We start from the raw sequence: 18,418 nt of genomic DNA on the forward strand, positions 1-18,418 counted from the left end.
TTAGAAGCTTTATAAATACACAGTTTAGAGATCTCATACTATCGTTCTGCCTAACATCAGTTGGAATAATGGAATATAGTTTTCAGAAAACTATAGTAAATTTTTAAAGTTAAAAAAAAATAAGAGACATAGAACCAAAAGATGGTATCTTGAATATGAATACAAAAGATGATATCCTGAATGTTTTAAAAACTAAAAACATTATAGACTACTCAGTTAAAATCAAAGTGGAAATTATACTTTCCCAAGTTTTTAGTCTTTATTTCCCTCCTCAGGATTTTTACTGTGTGATTTATTTTAAGTAACTTAAACTTCGGGGGGAGGGGGGGTGAGGGGAGATTTACAGAGGAAAAAAGGTGAAACCAATTATTTCTGAGGAATTTTTTAGACTCATTTGGAAGAAAAATGATGTGTTACACTAAAGAAAGGATTATAAGAATATAGGGATTCACCTACTTGTTCATTTATTCATGTTTGGATATAAGTAAACTATAAATATTTATTGATCACTTGTGTGCTTTGTAACTGTGGTAGTCTCTTCTGGAAGTTTGCTGTCAGTATGATCCTTTATAATTAGAGTTTGTTAACTGTCATAAGTTATATAATTACTTTGAGTTTTATCATCTGTAAAAAGTGAACAATATTTCGCAGATTTGCTGTGCAGATTACGTGAGATACAGTAATTTTACCTTCAAAAAAACATTACTTCCCTTCTCCCTGTAGATCCCTCTAGAGATTAGGACACTGATCGGTGGTTCTCAACCTTACTCTGAAAAATCTTTTCTTTTGTCCACAGATTCCACATCTTTAGATTTTTGGTAGATTTTTGTCTACCAACTGCACTGACATTTAATTAACCAGATAGGTAACAGCTAATCAGAAGTCTCAAACTGCCAAAGGCATAAATACTAATGAAACTCAATGTTAGGTTCTTGAGGTGCAAGCGTGTTTTATTTCATTAACGGCTTACAAATCACAATATATGATAATGATTTGTGATAATCAGTCACAAAGGTTTGAGTCAATACAGTTATTGGTCAAAGCAAAGATATACAATATTTCACCTATTTAAATCTATTGAGAAAACATACATAATTTTCATAAGGCTTTTTACAATATGGGAATAATCTGTTCCTTTCTCTGCAGACCCCCAGGAAAAACGTAATTTATTTACCAGGTTAGTGATTTTCTATGTCTAAAGAAACTACTAGTTACCCTACAGATTTGTTTTAAGCTAGTATCATTAGTAACACCACCTTCAAATTCAAAAGTTACATATATTTATCCATAAAGGTAAGTAGGTAGTGATACCCTGTGTCTTCCCTGGTATGTATAAGAACAAAATCCAAACCCTTCACCAAAGCCTGACGTGGTTTGATTCTTGCCAACCCCATCCCATCCACCAGTCTCTTCTCAGCCTATCACTATGGACTTCTTAAACGTGACCTACTGGTTCCCACTTCAGGGCTTTTGTACCACGGGGGCCCTCTGCCTACTTCACTCTTCTTACAAATCATCACATCTAGCTTTTATTCATTCAGGCCTCAGATTAAATGTTACCATCTCAGAGCTTTCCCTGCTATCACTCTATCACTCTAAACCCTCCTATCACTCTACTATTTCACCCTGTTACAGCTTCCTCGTGGCATTTGTGACCTCTGAAATTACCCTGTTCCCTTATTTGCTTATTATTTCTCTCTACCACCACCAAACCCCACCAATATCAAGAGTTCCATGAGAACATGTTTTATTCACTGCTCTATCTCTAGCTCCTATAATACTACAAGGCACCCAATAATCATGCAGTTACTATTTGCTGGATCACTGGCCAAGCTGTTTAAGACTATTCTGGAGAAAGACTGATTTCTTAGTAAAGAACTTACATTTAGCATTCAAAATTACTGATTCAAAAGAAATTAGAAAAAAAAATGTTTTTGACTACAGAGAATAAGAAAAATGTATACAACATTCTATTCAACAAGTGAGCTTTCTTTTATGTCTATCCTTTCAGACAGAAAATATTTCACACACTTCGTATGTCACCTCATGTAAAAAGTAAATGAATTTTGGGTGCCTGGGTGGCTCAGTCGGTTAAGTGTGCAACTCTTGATTTCAACTCAGGTCATGATCTCACGGTCTGTGACCTCAAGCCCTGCATCAGGCTCTGCACTGACAGCACAGAGCCTGCTTAGGATTCTCTGTCTCCCTCTCTCTGCCCCACCCCCCCCAAATAAATAAACTTTAAAAAAAGTAAATGATTTTTTTAATTTCAGTTTTATTGAAGTACAACTGACATAAAATTGTGAATTTTCTTATAAAAAAGTATGTCATTAGTTGCTAGCCTCTCAACCTAATAACTTATTTTTCCTGCCAAGATGCCTGCAGGAAAGCTTCTACGAATATAAAACATACAGACTGAGAAGGCCACAGTTGCCCTAACAGCGACAGTGCTGGAATGGCCCAAAACAGGGAAGATCCTGCTCTCAGCTATGGCTGGGAAGGAGAGAGGGGTAAGAGTGATCAGACCTAGGAGAATGAGTATAGTTCTGATTTCTGTTGAAAGATCTTGAAACCAATTCAAAAGAGACTCAAATGGAATCTTGTAACTGTTTTGAATACCTGAGGTCTCTTTGGCAAATGAAATCTCATTTGATTGACAATACATGGGCTTTTGCAGTTACACATAAGAAAAACACAGTATTTGTAGTAAATAGCACACACAATCTCTAATACTATGTGCTACATTTGCTTACTAATTTAAAAATATTTTTAAAAATACTTTTAAAAGGAAGAGCTTTAAATACAAATAACTAATGAAGAGTTTATTTCAGAGTTTAGAAAATATTTGAAAACTAAAAGAAACATTGAGAAAGGTGTAACAATTCAGTGGTTTAGAAAATGTGATAACCTTAAAAGTTATCACAAGCCTCTATTTATTTTTTAAAAACTGGGGGTTGCTTCTTTTCTCAACTGGTGGTATTAAAAGAAGACAGGGAGCAGATAATCCACAGCCCATGTGAGTTTACTTACCAGTCACAAAGAAACATTAATATCGGTCTGTAGGCTAACTTTCTTGTTTATTATTTAGCCAAGTGGAAAGTACAATTTAGCACAGAACTAGAGCCAGGTACCACAATGACTAAGAATGACATTTGCAAATATTTTTTTTAATTGAGAAATTAAGTAGGGAAGGACAGAATATTAAAAGTATTATTCTCTCTGAAGATTCTATACTCAATTTCCTATTTTTCATTGCTCCGTATTTCACTGCCCACAGCATTCTAAGTGTTTAACGAGAAGTCTGCATTTCACTTTTCTTCACTTCTGCTCACACAACTGATGCTTCTAAAGTCCAGTTGCATTGACAAATGCTGAAAGACCACATTCCGAATTTAACCTTACAATGAAGTATTTTAAGATAATACCTCCAGAAATATAATGTCTAAAAGTGAGGGGTCCTTTTTAACTAAGAACTCCAAATGCTAAATAAATAACATTTCTGCAGACTATCCATTGGTCGAAGAAAGCTTAAACATATGCTTTTCACACATGAAATAATAGGAATCTTTTACCCTTCAGTTAAAAAAAAAAGTAGTTGGGGCGCCTGGGTGGCTCAGACGGTTAAGCGTCCCACTTTGGCTCAGGTCATGATCTCATAGTCTGTGAGTTCGAGCCCCGCGTCAGGCTCTGTGCTGACAGCTCAGAGCCTGGAGCCTGCTTCGGATTCTGTGTCTCCCTCTCTCTCTTCCCCTCCCATGCTCATGCTCTGTCTCTGTCTCAAAAACAAATAAAAACATAAAAAAAAAAAAAAAAAAGTAGCAACAACCAAAGCATACATAGTATGTCCTATGTTCTCTTGGGGTTCCTAATTCTTCATCGTCTATCCATTAGACTCAGACTGTTCCTTTTGAATTTCATCTCCAAACTGGATGCACTTGAAGACCCAGAGACTTTCACAACAATGACTCCTAGCAACTCTCCTCAAATCCTTCCCTCTTGCTTTCCGTTAAACCCTCAGATATGCCTTACCTGTATTAAGCCAGCCTCCTTGCCTTCAGTCCCTTTCTTCCTCAATTTATTCTGTACTCTGTAGCTAGATTCATCTTCCAAAAGATAAATGCGCTGATTGGGTCACTTTCCTCATATCAAAACATCTTGTGCTCCTGAATAAAGTCTATACTTCTCAACCTAGCATTCAATGACTTCCAAAGTCTAGCCCAATAAATCTCTCTAGAGCCTTATCGCCATATTTTCTAATTACACAAGCTTAGGCTTCTGTCAAATCAACCCCCTGTCCTCCAACTTGTCCTGAACTTTCTATCTTGGCTCATGCCATTCCTACCATAAAGAATGTCTACCACTCCCCTCCAGCTGCCACTGCTCATGACCTTCTTGCGTCTCTGCATTTATTCATGTAAACAAGGACACACAGATGATATCTCCTGCCCTACCCGCCCCCCCCAATCGGGCAAAAAAAAATTAACAACAGCTAGCTTTTATTAAATGCTTGCTTTGTGCCAAGCAGTTTTATATATTATTTCTAACGCTCTCAATAAACTTAAGAAGTAGGCATTATTATTTTGCTTGTAAAGATGAGAAAGCCAACGTTCAGAAACACCAAATCATATATTTAGGAAGTTATCTCAAATTAAATTTGAGTTAACTCAGTAAGTTGCCTCAAATCATATACTTAGTAAGTGGCAAAGCAAGGATTTGAACCCAGGCTGCCTAAGTCCAGAGCCATTGCTCTAAACACTAAGTTGCATTGCCTTTTTTTTTTTGTCTGAACCATGTGACTATCTGAAATGATTTAATTTTACATGACATTTCCACTTACTGCTTCTTATACAATAAGCTTTCTCATGTTTGTCAGTTTAGCAAAGGGAGAACATGAAAATGCTACTTCTTTCCAATAAAAGAACAATGCTCAAATTGCAACTTCAAAGAATGTCTTTTCTTGTCACAAAGATTACTTTCACCTAAAATATTTTCAAAGAAATTCATTCCAGGCAACTTTTTCAAAGATGATTGCAAATTACTATTCATACACTGTGATGGTTTTACAGATTATTAATAATAAGAGGATTTTGCGATTACCACCCAAGAATTGTAACAGATATCTATCAAATTGGCAAAGATTGTAAAAACTGACCTACTCAATGCCATTGAAGGTGCAGTGAGACACACACTCTTATACACAGGGTAACCACCCTCTGATCCAGTTATCCCACTTCTGGGAATCTATCCTAAAGGAAGAAAAAAAAAAAAAACAGAGATGCAATCAAAGATAAATGTACAAAAATGTTTGCCCCAGTGTTATTTAAAATAGTAATATTATAAAGAATCAACCGAGAAGTCCCACACTAGGAGACCAATATCCTGTTCAGAGAAAAACGTAGGAACAAAACAATGTATATAAAAGTATAATTCCATGTTTCAAAAAATTAAAAAATGTGTACATGCAACGAAAGAACTAGAAAAATGTACATTAAAATGTTAGCAGTAATTATTTCTAGGTGATGGGTTATAAATGATTTTCCATTTCTTTACAATTATGTTCTTTTCAAAATTTGCCACGGTGGAACATGAATTACTGCAAACAGGAAAAAAAAAAACGTTTAAGTGGCTATAATTACTGAGAATGATCCTGAACCTAACAAGGGCATATTACTTGGAAAAGAAATACTTCCTAGTGAGAAAAAAAAAAAAAAAAAGTCAAACTGGTTTTGTTTCCAGCTTCTGTTATACTCACACTTACTTTTAAACTGTGTAAAGAATGTCATCCAAAATTCAGTAGTATTCACACAATTGCACTAGGCTCACTATCTAAAAGTCAGCCAATGCTTCAACAGAAAACACTACAGTTAAATGAACAGTTTTACTGTATGTCTACTGAGAATAATAAATGTCCAATTAATCCTAACTCAAAACATGCAAAATGGAAAAACCAGAAAAACTATTCTGGTTTTGCAAATTAACTATGTATACTGTTGTTCCCTTATAAGCACATCACAATTAAGTCTGGAGGGGGGAGGAACTTGAAAATAAAGCTGGCAAACTACCAGCATTCACTAAAAATGCACAGTGATGCATTTTATCTACATGAACATTTCTGTTCTAGGGCATAGTTAACTTTAGTGGCAAAAGATGATTTTTATCGGTGTAGAAAAAAGATTAAGCTGTTCTATAAAAAAACAAAACAACAATAAATAAATAAACATTCTTGCATTAAACACAGAATTAAAACTGCCAACTGAACTGGGGGCAGGGAGGGGGACTTCGCTACAGTTTGGCATATATGCAGAGAGCGATTTGCTGCCCTCCCCCCCCCCCCAAAAAAAGGTCTTGGAGTAAAGTAAAATAGACAGTAAGGAAACAATTCTTATTTTACTTTACTGTATTTTAAACTGGGGAACTGGTTTTCTTGTAATAGTAAGCTGTCAGAAAATAACACCATGGGTGCGGGGGAATAATACCACAGAAATAGGTGTTGAGCTACTAAGAAAATTTTGAAAATATCACACTGATTTTACTTAGAAAAAGAGTATCATTCTATTTCCACTCTACCGTGAAAATACAACATTTATTTATAAAACGTGTCAGGTCCTGGCAAACAAATTATTAGACTATAAATTCCTTATAGTAGAAACTACAGCGTCACATCTCAGTTTCCATCAAAGAACTTAATATTGGGTCATGCAAACATCTGTTCAATGACTGAATCTGAAATCTATTAATAAAATCATGCAACATTTTTACATGCATTCAATGGAATGGAAAAGGTAGATCAAAAAACATCAATGATTTGGGCTAGACACTAAAACTACATAAAATCCAAAGATTAGTGTTAAATTTCAACTGCTAAAATAATTAAGTTATGGTTACTTGCTTAATGTTCTATAATACAGCCAACCTGTCTAGAACAGAATGATCCTGTTTATAAATGCATTTTTAAATATCACTGAAAACACAGTGAATGAATTTACTCTTCAGATTACACATCTGAGCAATTTGAAATGTTCAGTTTGCAATAGGAGATAATTTCCTACTACTAATTTAGAACCGTACAAGCTACATTTGGGATTTGCCCAAAGAAACAATTGCACCCAGCTCTTTGTGCCTCTCTTACTTTTACACTTTTGTGGTTAATAACTATAACAGTTCTATCCTGAGCAAAGTTATTTTATACAACCAGAATAAATGTACACTGCAAACAACCATGAATGTTACAGGTATATATACTTGTGAGTTCAGAGTAAGGTACTTCAAGTTTTAATTAATCCAACAGTACCTTTTACCAGTTACAAAGTGTAGCTTCGTATATTCCTATTCTTATGAAATATGGACTAACTTGAAAAAATTCTGAAACCAAACACGGGATTACATATTTAATTCCAAATTCTGTTACCTTTACCATTCTACACTTTGAACCAATCTCTATCAATGGCAACTAAATAGGCTAGAAATAGAAAACTGAAGGGGCGCCTGGGTGGCACAGTCGGTTAAGCGTCCGACTTCAGCCAGGTCACGATCTCGCGGTCCGTGAGTTCGAGCCCCGCGTCGGGCTCTGGGCTGATGGCTCGGAGCCTGGAGCCTGCTTCCGATTCTGTGTCTCCCTCTCTCTCTGACCCTCCCCCGTTCATGTTCTGTCTCTCTCTGTCCCAAAAATAAATAAACGTTGAAAAAAAAATTTAAAAAAAAAAAGAAAACTGAATATGTAAAGTAATTTTTTCCCAGACTTATCTGGAATTAGCCTAAAAAAATAAGTCATCAGTACCTTTAAAAAAAAGCCATTAACTTCTCTAATGATTGAAGTTAATTTCATAAAACATATTTAATCCACCATGTGCATAGCATATACTTCTGAAAATTATATTAAAATGATTATTTTTAGACCACTTATAAAAGTACACTATTTCTTGTTTCAACTCCACCATAATCATCACACACAATTTCCTTTTCTTGTTGGTACACACATTTACTTTCTACCTCTAAAGACCTATTTTCAAGCGGAAACAAGAGCATGGCATAGTTCTCTGTTAAACTGCTTTGCTGATCAGTACATCATGATAAGCTAAGCTTATAGGTTCAATACTCTTCTGGATCATTTAACTTTGAAACAAAGTGCCCTCTTAACCACTCATCTCAAAACTGTGAGAAGGGGACTGTAAAGAGTGTGTGAAATCATTCAGTGTCCATAACCACTATTACAAAAATGCATAACCTGAATGGGCCAATATTAACTCTGTACATGAAAGACTGAAAAGCACATAAAAACTATCACTTGTAATCCCCAAAATTCACACGCAAAAAGGGGAGAGGGGGGATGGATGCTTCATCTCAATAACATATGAAAGCTTAAATACATTCATGTTTAACCCTGATCACTTTCATAAGATGTGAATTTGGCATTAAGTCATGCAGCAATATATGACATCAGAATGGACAGGATATACTTGGAAATACGCCATAACTCTTTTTAAAACTGATGAGTTTAATCTGAAAAAGAACATTAGGAGGAAGTAATTTTAAGTTCACAATTTTAAACTCACCACAACATTAATATATAAACCGTTTATACAATTTTTTTTTTTTTTTTTTTTTTACTGAACTTCTAAAGTATGAGAATTTTAGAACTGGGAACTCAGAGGTTATTTGAGGTTGCAGGAACATTTGTTGGGTCCCTAGCATGTGTCAAACACAGAGCTAGGTGCTTGCAGGTAACTCAATTATTTGACTCACTTCAGAGGTGGTGAAGTTCTCTGCTTATGCCAAATCGAACCATCTAGATTCCAGAACTAGAAACTCTGAGCAATGCCCTCACAGTGGTATAATTTCTATCCAAACAGACTGGTATCATTCTCCCTTTGAAACTCAAAAAAATGTCAACGATGCAATGCTAACCTTATTTAACAGAAACAATGGTCTCTGTGTTTTGAGTAACTGTAAAGAATTATAACAATCTAAAAATTCAACTAAGTACTAGTTGCATAATTTATTGCAAAGAACAAAACATGGAGCTGTCAGTTTTAAGATTATAAAGACATGCAAAACAGAAATTACACAAATTGCAGATATCATCTAAAATCCCTTTGTAGGGGCACCTGGATGGCTCGGTCAGTTAAGCATCTGACTCCTGATTGCAGCTCAGGTCATGATCTCACAGTTTGTTTGTGAGATCAAGCCCTGCATTGGGCTGTGCTGAAAGCATGGGGCCTGCTTGGGATTCTCTCTTTCTTCCTCTCCCTCCCTCCCTTCCTCTGTGCCTCTCCCCCATTCGTTCATGCTCTCTCTCTCTTTCAAAGTAAACATTAAAAATTAATTAAAACTCCCTTTGTAAGAAAAAAAAGGAATTATCAATATGAAGAATTAGATGCTTGATTGGAAAGTCTATTTTATATAAAAGATTATCAGCCATATAATAACAAAGTTCACAAATGATAGTAAACTTTTAGCAAGATAGCAAGATCTTAAGTTATTTAACGATTCGAATCTAAGTTACAACAGAATGTAAAACTCCCTGAGGACAAAGACCCTGTCTAATTCATCTCCATATCCCGAACAATCAGCACTCTCTTGTTAAATGTTGAAGAGAGAGGTGAACAAACATATGAACTCTAAATTCAAGCTATTGGGAAATTCAAACTAACAATCTAAAAGATATTTTTTTATAACTCAAATGACTTTTTAAGTAATAAATAATAATACTCAATGCCAGTGACAACTGTTTTGATACTTAAGACTGATGACTGTGGCTATCACTTTAATTAGTACAACGTATTCTTGGAAGGAATTCACAGATACATCAAGAAGACAAGTAAATTCATATACTTTGATTCAGCAGTCCTTCTTCCGGAAATTAATCCCAAAGAAATATTCCAAAAGAAAGAAAATGTTGCATATACAAAAGTGTTTATTTCATTGTTATTTCAGTTAGGGGAAACAAACTGCCTATAATGCCCAACAAAGGGTAGATGAACTACTTTGCAACCTCCGAAAAAGGTTTAAAATAAAGATTAACCTCCTAATTGGTCTTCCTGCTCACACTCTTGCCCACCTCAACTCCCTGCCAAGCTGATTTCCACACAGAACGATTCTCAGAAACTCTTCTCCGTAAAATCCTCCAATAGATGGTTGCTCATCTCAAAGTAAAATCCAAAGTTCTTACAATGACCTATAATGCTCAGTTACTTCTCTAACCTAAACTCTCACTCCCTCCTGCTCACTGTCTCCCTAGCTGTTCTCAAAAAGGCCAAATATACTGAGGGGGTCTTTGCGCTTGTAGTCCTCTCGGCCTATAACCTTCTTCCCTAAGACAGCACACATAACTCGCTTCTTTCAGGTCTCTGCTCCAGTCGCATGTCTTCCCTGCCACCGTTCCTCTCTTTCCCCTCCCCTAGTTCACTCTTCTCCATAGCTCTTATCGTCTAACATAGTCTGTGTTTATTTGGTTACGGCCCATCTCTCCTGATTAGACTATAGCTCTACGACAACAAGAACTCGATTTTATTCACACAACAGGCATTCAAAAAGCATTTGTTGAATTAATATTAAATGTTGACACAATAATTTTTAACTACATGAAAAACTATGCATATAAATATGATTGGAGGAGAACAGGAAAAATGAATAGTTTGATTTGTGAAAATGTTCACATGCTGATCATATTATTAAGCAGTTTATACAATAAAAATTACGTCAGTTGTGATTATGATTTTAGGCTGCCAAAAGTCTCTATAACAATCTTATTTCTTTGGAAGCCACTAGTGTATTGATTTAAAACTGACTAGTACTAGTTATTAGTGACAACTTTTCCTCCTAAAATTATAAGAACAATTACTCCAAAATCTTGTTCTTAAAGACCCAAAGTTTAGTCTATAAGTGTCGACACTGTCATTCTTGAGGCCACACAGAAAGTGAACAGTTTTAAACAGTTTTAATATGGAACTGAATAATACTCAGGATTCCAGTTTACTTTTGAGACAGGTATCTATGTTTGGCTTCAGAGTGTCCCTGAAACTGGTCTAGTACTTTTTTTTTTTTTTCCTGGGGAAAGAGTCTATATATTTCATCATAATCTCAAAGGTGTCAGTGGCCTAGAAAAGGTTAAGAACTATACTATTTTATATCGGAAGTAAAATGCAATATTCTAATATAAGCCATCTCTCAAAAGGACAGAATATGGATAACACCTAGACACATCTTTGTAATCATTCAATTCATCCACAAACTACTGAGTGCCTCCCTTGTGCCAGGCACCGTGTGATCCTCAATACCTCGCACCTAATCATATTTTGCAGTGCAGAATTCAAAATACCAAGGAGACAGGATTCAGTGAAACGCCAGGCTAAAAAACAGCTTCAACCGATGCAAATATAATGTCAAAACAGAAAGTGTTGTAAGAAATCCTGATAAAGACAGAAAGAAAGGGGCTCCGGGACTGATTTAGTGATTATTATGTCAAAATACTGCAGATATCAATTACACGAAAAGAAAAGAAAAAGTACACGTACACATGCCCGCCCCCACACAGACAGGAAACCAGAAGAAAAGTTTCCAAATCCTGTTTCCAGCAGCATCCCTTCTGAGACTGCCCTACAGCATGCTTCTGAAGGTAGGAGCCCCACCTTAAAACCAAGAGCTGATACCTTACTCCTGACTGTGATGAAAACAGAAAGAATCATCATCCCACATCCAGGAAGCAGAAAACTGTGGCCACCTGTAAGGCCCTGGCCCCTTAACCTCCTACCCTGGTATTCCCTTGTTTCTTATACTCTCCTCCCTTCAAAGCAGTGACAAAACCATCTTCCCTCCCAAAAAGGAATACATAACTCAGTCATAGTTCTTTTTTCCAACAAGAGGTCAAAAGGTCTCCCAAACTCTCGGTGCTTCGCCCTGCGAGGAGATCCCAGTTCTCGGGCGCAAGAATCTTCCCCCTCACCTTCTCCCTTTAGCAGTAAATTACACAATTCGGCTCAAGACACTGTCCTTAACTTCCTGAGGGGGACAAGTGACACTCCTACCGGCCCCAGTCTGAAGGAAGACAAGAATCACACGGTGACCCCTTCCCTCACAAAATTCAGGGATGAAGCAGAGACCCAAGAAGGGCAACGCCGAAAAGGCGAACACATGGCAAAGCTACGGAAGACGTGGGGGAAAGAGGGCGGGAAAGGGGCAGGGAGATGGAGCGGGGCGCAGAGATGTCAGCCCTCGGCACGGGTGGTGGGGGGCAGGGGGGAAGGAAGGAAAGGGAGACCCCGACCCTGCCAGAAGTGAACACAGGGAGGGCAACGCTCCCGCCTACTCTCCGCACCTCTCTAGCAGAGGAGGGAGGACAGAAAATTCACCTAACCCTCCAGCCCCCTCTTCGCGTGCCCCCCAAGGGGAGAGCTGGGTTGGAGGGAAGGTCTGACCCTAGTCTGGGGACATGCACGAAGAGGGAAAAGGTAGCGATGTCCAAGCTTCTGCATCTCTCGGGCAGTGAGTGACGAGGGCACTGTGTCCGAGGAGATGGCGAGGGAAACGGGCTTGTGCCATGACACCTCGGGGAGTTGGAGGGTGGGGGACACAATGTCCTCTTTCTCTCCCACACCCGGCCCGGGCCCCTCCCGTCCGTCTCCCGCAGGCCCCGCCACAGTCGACCGGCTCGGTCCGCGGGCGTGGTTGGCTCTGGCCCCGGCGGCGGCGGCAGGGCCTCCCGGAGCCCCGGCCCCTCCCGCCGGCCAGGCCCCCGGGCCGCCGCCCCGGACACCGAGGGAACGCGGAGGAGGAAGGGGGAGCCAGGGGACTGACCGGCGACATGAGCCACCTCAGCCCAGGCTCGGCCGACCCGCGCCCCCCGCTCCCTCTGGGGCCGGCTGGGCTCCCCGCCCCTCACTCACCCCCCCGGTCCGGCGCCTCCTCCACCTCCTCCTCCACCTCCTCCCTCTTCTCGGCCGTGGCTCCTGCTCCGGCTCTGCGCGGCGACGGCGGCAGCGGCGGCAGCGGCCTCAAGAGCGGCGGCGGCGGCGGCGGCGGCGGCGCCTCCAGAACGCGCACGCACGCAGCACGTTGGCCCCGCCCCCAGTTCCACCCCGCCCCTCCGAGTCGCCGTCAGCTAGACTTTGGCCCCGCCTTCCCCACGGCTTTCCGGAGTCCGCTTAAAGGAGCCGCGCAGAGGAGCGTGGTGAGAGCTGAGGATCATGGGGAGGAGCGAGGTGTTGGGGTATTGTGAAGAGCTGAGTAGGAGGTTGCGAAAGGCGGGAAACAAAACGAAGGAGGGTCCGACGATTTAGGAGGAATAGAATTTGGAAGGGAATGCAACCATTCAACAAGTACTAACTGAGCACCTAGTAAGTGCCAGGCACTGTCTAGGCGCAAGGGATAATGCCCTAGTCAAGCAAAGGCCCTTGTGAAGCTTGATTCTACTGGGTTGGGAGAGTGGAGACAGACAAAAAACTAAACAAAAATTTCAATCCGTATTATGTAGTGTGAAGACAAATAAAACCAGGAATGGAATGACTTTATTGCTGGCCAGAATACTGCCCCACAGAGGAGACCTTTGAGCACCTATCATATACATAGGATATGAAGGAATGAGCCTAGCAAATGAGTGTGGAGGTGTGAGGGAAACAGCCTTTTCAGGCTGAAAGACAATCAGCCATAAACTCAGAGTTGGGAATACACCTGGTAGGTTACAGGAACAGCAAAAGGCCAGTGTGGCTGAATGGAACCAGCTGGCCAGAGAGTAGCAATAGTTAAGTTGAGAGAGGTACAGAAGGACCAGATCCTATGGAGCCTTGTGAGTTGTTATAAGAGCAACTGAAAACCATGGGAGGATGAGCAGAGGAATGACCACATCTGATTCACGTTTTAAAAAGTATTCTTGGGGCACCTTGGTGGCTCGGTGGGTTAAGCGTCCGACTTTGGCTCAGGTCATGATGTCACGGTCGGTGAGTTCGAGCCCGTGTCGGGCTCTGTGCCGACAGCTCAGAGCCTGGAGCCTGTTTCAGATTCTGTGTCTCCCTCTCTCTCTGCCCCTCCCCCGTTCATGCTCTGTCTCTCTCTGTCTCAAAAATAAATAAACGTTAAAAAAATTTTTTTTTTTAAAAAGTATTCTTCGGGCACCTGGGTGGCTCAGTCGGTTAAGCATCCCACTGTTGATCTTGGCTCAGCTCATGATCTCCCGGTTGTTAAGATCGAGCCCCAAGTTGGGCTCTTCACTGACGGCGTGGAGCCTACTTAGGATTCTCTCTTTCTCTGCCCTTCCCCCACTCACAAGGACTGGAGCTCTCTCTCAAATAAATAACCTTAAAAAAATGTTTTTAAAGTTATTCTTGCTAATATGTGTAAAATACACAATAGGGAAGCACAAACGTCTGCAGGAAGACCCCTAAGGATGTTGGTGGTGGTAGGTAACTTGTATGGCAGCAGAGAAACGGTGAGAAGGCTTTTCAGATATATTTTGGAGTGGATTTGGCAGAGAGTGTGTGAAGGAACAAACATCATGGATGATTCCTAGGTTCAAGGCCTGAAGGATGGGTTAATGGTGGTGCCATTTAATAAGATGGGGAAGACTCAACAGGAGAAATTTGGGGATGGGGGAAATCAGGAGTTCTGTTTTGTACGTGTTACATAAAGTGCTTGTTATGCACCCACATGGAATATTGAGTACAACAATTGGATATATTTTTGGGATTCATCAGCATAGATGCTTTTTAAGCCTTAAGTCTACATAAAAGCACTTAGGGAGGGAGAGTACTGGAGGAGAGGACTAAGAGGAATCCAACACTTGGAGATTAAGTAGAAAAGGAGGAAGGGCTACCAGTCAGATCAGAGGAATACCAGGAAAGGGTGAGTGATGGAAGATAAGAGAATTGTTTCTGGAAGGTGAGAGTCATCACTCTTATCAAATACTGCTGAAATAAATAAGCTGAGGACAGAGTTTGAACACTGGATTTGGCCGGATGAGGGTTACTAATGTCCTTGATGAAAGCAGTTTCAATGGTTCACAGGGGAGAAAGTCTGATTAGGGTGTGTGAACAAGAGAATGAGAAGTGAGGAAGAGAGAGTGTGTATAGCAAGTCTAAACAGCTCTTGAAGAGCTTTGCTGTCAAGGGCAACTGAGAAAAGGGCAGTACCCCAGGGGTATTTGGGATCAAGGGAGAGTATTTTAAGATGGGAGGAACGATCCTTTAGAGAGATAAATATGATAGCACAGAAGATAGGAGACAAGTGGAGAAAGATTGTCCTCAAGAAGAGAAGCAATGATGTCCTAGTGAAGGGAATGGCCTCAGGTAGGAATAAGGACTGTATGTTCACACACTATTTTTGGAGAGAAGGCAGTCTGTGGGTGCAAATGCAGGTAGGTTAAGTAGTCCATTTGGTGTTGGCATGCTTAGGCCACTGCAGAGCAGAAGGGGACAGGTGGAAGCTAACACGCAGCCCCTGTACTGCCAACCAAGCAGCTATGAGGCTATACCAATCTGGAGGAAGCAGGGGTGGGGAGGGGCACCTCTTCTAATTACTCCAGCTGGAGGGGGTGGTGCCTTTTAGCAATTTGACCCACCCTCCTACACACACACACACACACACACACACACACACACACACACACAGTATGTATATTTTCCCAGTTTACACTGAGTACTGTATGTGCTAGCTACCTCACTGGATCTGATGAGATAGATCTGGGCTATATGCTTTCCTTTACTCTATGCAATAAAAACTGTGAATGGGAGGGGCTATTGGCTATTTAAGGAGCTAAAAGAAGGTGAGCAAGAATTCTCTTGAAGCATTGAAGAGTTACTAGAGAAGTGTGGTATAGACAACACTGAGGAGGACCCTCTTGAGCTGGTGGTCCTATATTCAAAGTGAGATCATTAGGCAAAGTTGTATGGTTCTCTCCAGTCACATTCCATTGCTTGAGGGATTGAAGGAGAGTTGGATTTGACCAGGGCTGGGTTTGCTGATGAAAGTCAATGAGAAGGTGAGGGAGTATACACCAGGGAGTGGTTGTAGTGATAGCCCCTTGGAACCTACACTGGGAGGGAAGAGAGGCAAATAATAAAACAGTGGGGTCAAGGGTTTGGTGGTCCCTGTGAGAAAGAAGAGTTCAAGAGGAAGCAGTGAAATAAGTAGGGAAAGGGGACTTTCCAAGGATCAAGCATGGGGAAGGGTGAGTGAGGGGGTTGGGAAAGAGGAAGTGAAGGTATCTATGAGAAAAAATGGGTTCAGGGAGGAGCCTTGGAACGAAGAACCAGCAAGGCCCTCGGGCTCTTGCCCTGTGGCAGCACACTTGAGCCATTGGTTGGGAGCAGGTTGAGGGAGCTGCACGAGCTGGGGAGAAACTGAGCACAGCAGGGAATAAGCCCTTTACAAGCCTTTGGGGAGCCGACTGGGTGCTTTGCTTTACCTGCCTTTTTTTTTCACCGACGACACCCACGCATTTGTGTAGACATTTTATTCTGCCTGGTGTTTGACAGAAACCAAATGACATCTTTCCTCCTGATATCCCCTTTTCTGCTTATGACACTATCTTTTTCAGTTACTCAACTGCCAAGCCTCAGCTGCCTTTAATCTTCCCCATCCCTGTGTCCAGTTAGTCCCCAAAGTGTAGCAATCTGTGCCGTCCAATAGAACATTATGCCATGTTCTTTATCTACATAGTCTGGTACAGCAGCCAATGTGGCTATCGAGCACTTGAGATGTGGCTAACATGACTGAGGAATTGGATTTTAAATCTTATTTAACTTTAACGGATTTAAATTAGGCTTAACGAGGCACATATACCTGGGGGATACTGTATTGGACAGATGGGTAGAGGTCCTTCCTACACAATGTCTCTTCTTTTTATTTTTTTAAATTTTTTTTAACGTTTATTTATTTTTTTTTAATTTTTTTTTCAACGTTTATTTTTTTTATTTTTGGGACAGAGAGAGACAGAGCATGAACGGGGGAGGGGCAGAGAGAGAGGGAGACACAGAACCGGAAACAGGCTCCAGGCTCTGAGCCATCAGCCCAGAGCCCGACGCGGGGCTCGAACTCACGGACCGCGAGATCGTGACCTGGCTGAAGTCGGACGCTTAACCGACTGCGCCACCCAGGCGCCCCGACGTTTATTTATTTTTGAGAGAGAGAGAGACAGAGCATGAGCGGTGGGGGTGGGGGAGGCACAGAGAGAAGGGGCGACACAGAATCCGAAGCAGGCTCCAGGCTCTGAGCTGTCAGCACAGAGCCTGACGCAGGGCTCGAACTCACAAACTGTGGGATCATGACCTGAGCCCAAGTTGAGCGCTTAACTGACTGAGCCACCCAGGCACCCCACAGTGTCTCTTCTGCTTCTCTCCACATCTGCTGCCATGCCTGACTACCTCTAGTCCAGACTTTTCCCGTAGTCTCCTCTTTGGTCTCCTGCTTAGTTACTTCCCCTGCCATCTGTCATGTGTTCTTGCCAGAGCCACCTCTCTAAACGGTGGCCACATTGTGACCCCACCCTATTTTTAAAATGATTGCTATTTCTCTGTCAATTTCAAACTGGCATTTGCCCCGTGATGTGCGTCCATCCCACTTTTCCAGCCTTCCCTTGCATGGCGCCCTTATTTAGAAAGAGCTGTTCCTCAAGCAAAATGGAACTACTGGGTGTAATTCCTACCAGCTTTTTACAGAGGAGCCAACCTGTTTGCTTAAACTGTCTCTACCTGGAATAGTGCCCCCCATTCCCTCTTCCAGCCCCCACATCTGTTGAAATCCTTGGAGGCCTGTCTCAAATTGCAGCAGCTACCTGGAACCTTTTCTGATTTTTCCTCTCCTCTGAAATCCCACAGTTTCTGTGTTCACCTCACCTGTGGCACCTGCAAGCTGCCTTGTCGTATGTATTGTGTTTTCATTTTATTCCCGTCACTACATTTCCCTCCTTGCCGATCACTGTGTTTTAATCATGTTCGTGTCCCCTTGTCAGTCTTGCACCTTATATGTATGAGGTAATCCTCAGCTAGCCACTGCATTGAATTACACGCTTTCATGGAATGTGAAGCGAATTTATGCCTCTCCCTGACTGCGAGTACTATCACTAACCCCCAGAGAGAATGTTGTTATACCCTCGGAGAAACAAAACGGAAAAGAAGCAGAAGAAACCAAAAAAACCCACAATCATTCGATGGCACTTCTGTTACAATTGAGAATTTATTAGGTCAGAATGCCAGGTTTGGGGCAGAACTCTGGGAAATTAAGAAGAAATGAATGAAAGAAGAAGAACAAGCAGGAAAAACCCTGAGAAACAGGTATTTGAAATAGATCATAATCATGACACATCTGGTAGCCAGTTTCTAGAGCATTTTGGAAACAACGTGGAGGTAGATGAGTCTTTGTCCCAGGAGTTGGATGACTTGGGGCTGAGTGGTGAGGACAGTCTTACCTACAACCCCCTACCTTGACCGGC

The 18,418-nt window shown here is 41.1% G+C and overlaps 1 protein-coding gene across 3 annotated transcripts in view; it reads right to left on the reverse strand.

Moving 5' to 3' along the window:
• Window positions 1–5,246, reverse strand: part of RAP1A (RAP1A, member of RAS oncogene family) — a 71,164-nt gene extending 65,918 nt beyond the window's left edge. The window contains exon 1 of one of the 3 annotated variants that reach the window (XM_047870222.1): window positions 5,153–5,246. Coding sequence is in view for 1 of the 3 variants with exons in the window: in XM_047870225.1 (XP_047726181.1) it covers window positions 5,153–5,166 (14 nt within the window). In the remaining 2 variants the exon portion in view is untranslated. The remainder of the gene's footprint in view (window positions 1–5,152) is intronic. The other 2 variants (XM_047870225.1, XM_047870223.1) reach the window with 2 other exon arrangements.
• Between the last annotated feature and the right edge of the window lie 13,172 nt (window positions 5,247–18,418).

Source organism: Prionailurus viverrinus, chromosome C1, assembly GCF_022837055.1.
Source record: "Prionailurus viverrinus isolate Anna chromosome C1, UM_Priviv_1.0, whole genome shotgun sequence".
Taxonomy (NCBI): Eukaryota; Metazoa; Chordata; class Mammalia; order Carnivora; family Felidae; genus Prionailurus; species Prionailurus viverrinus.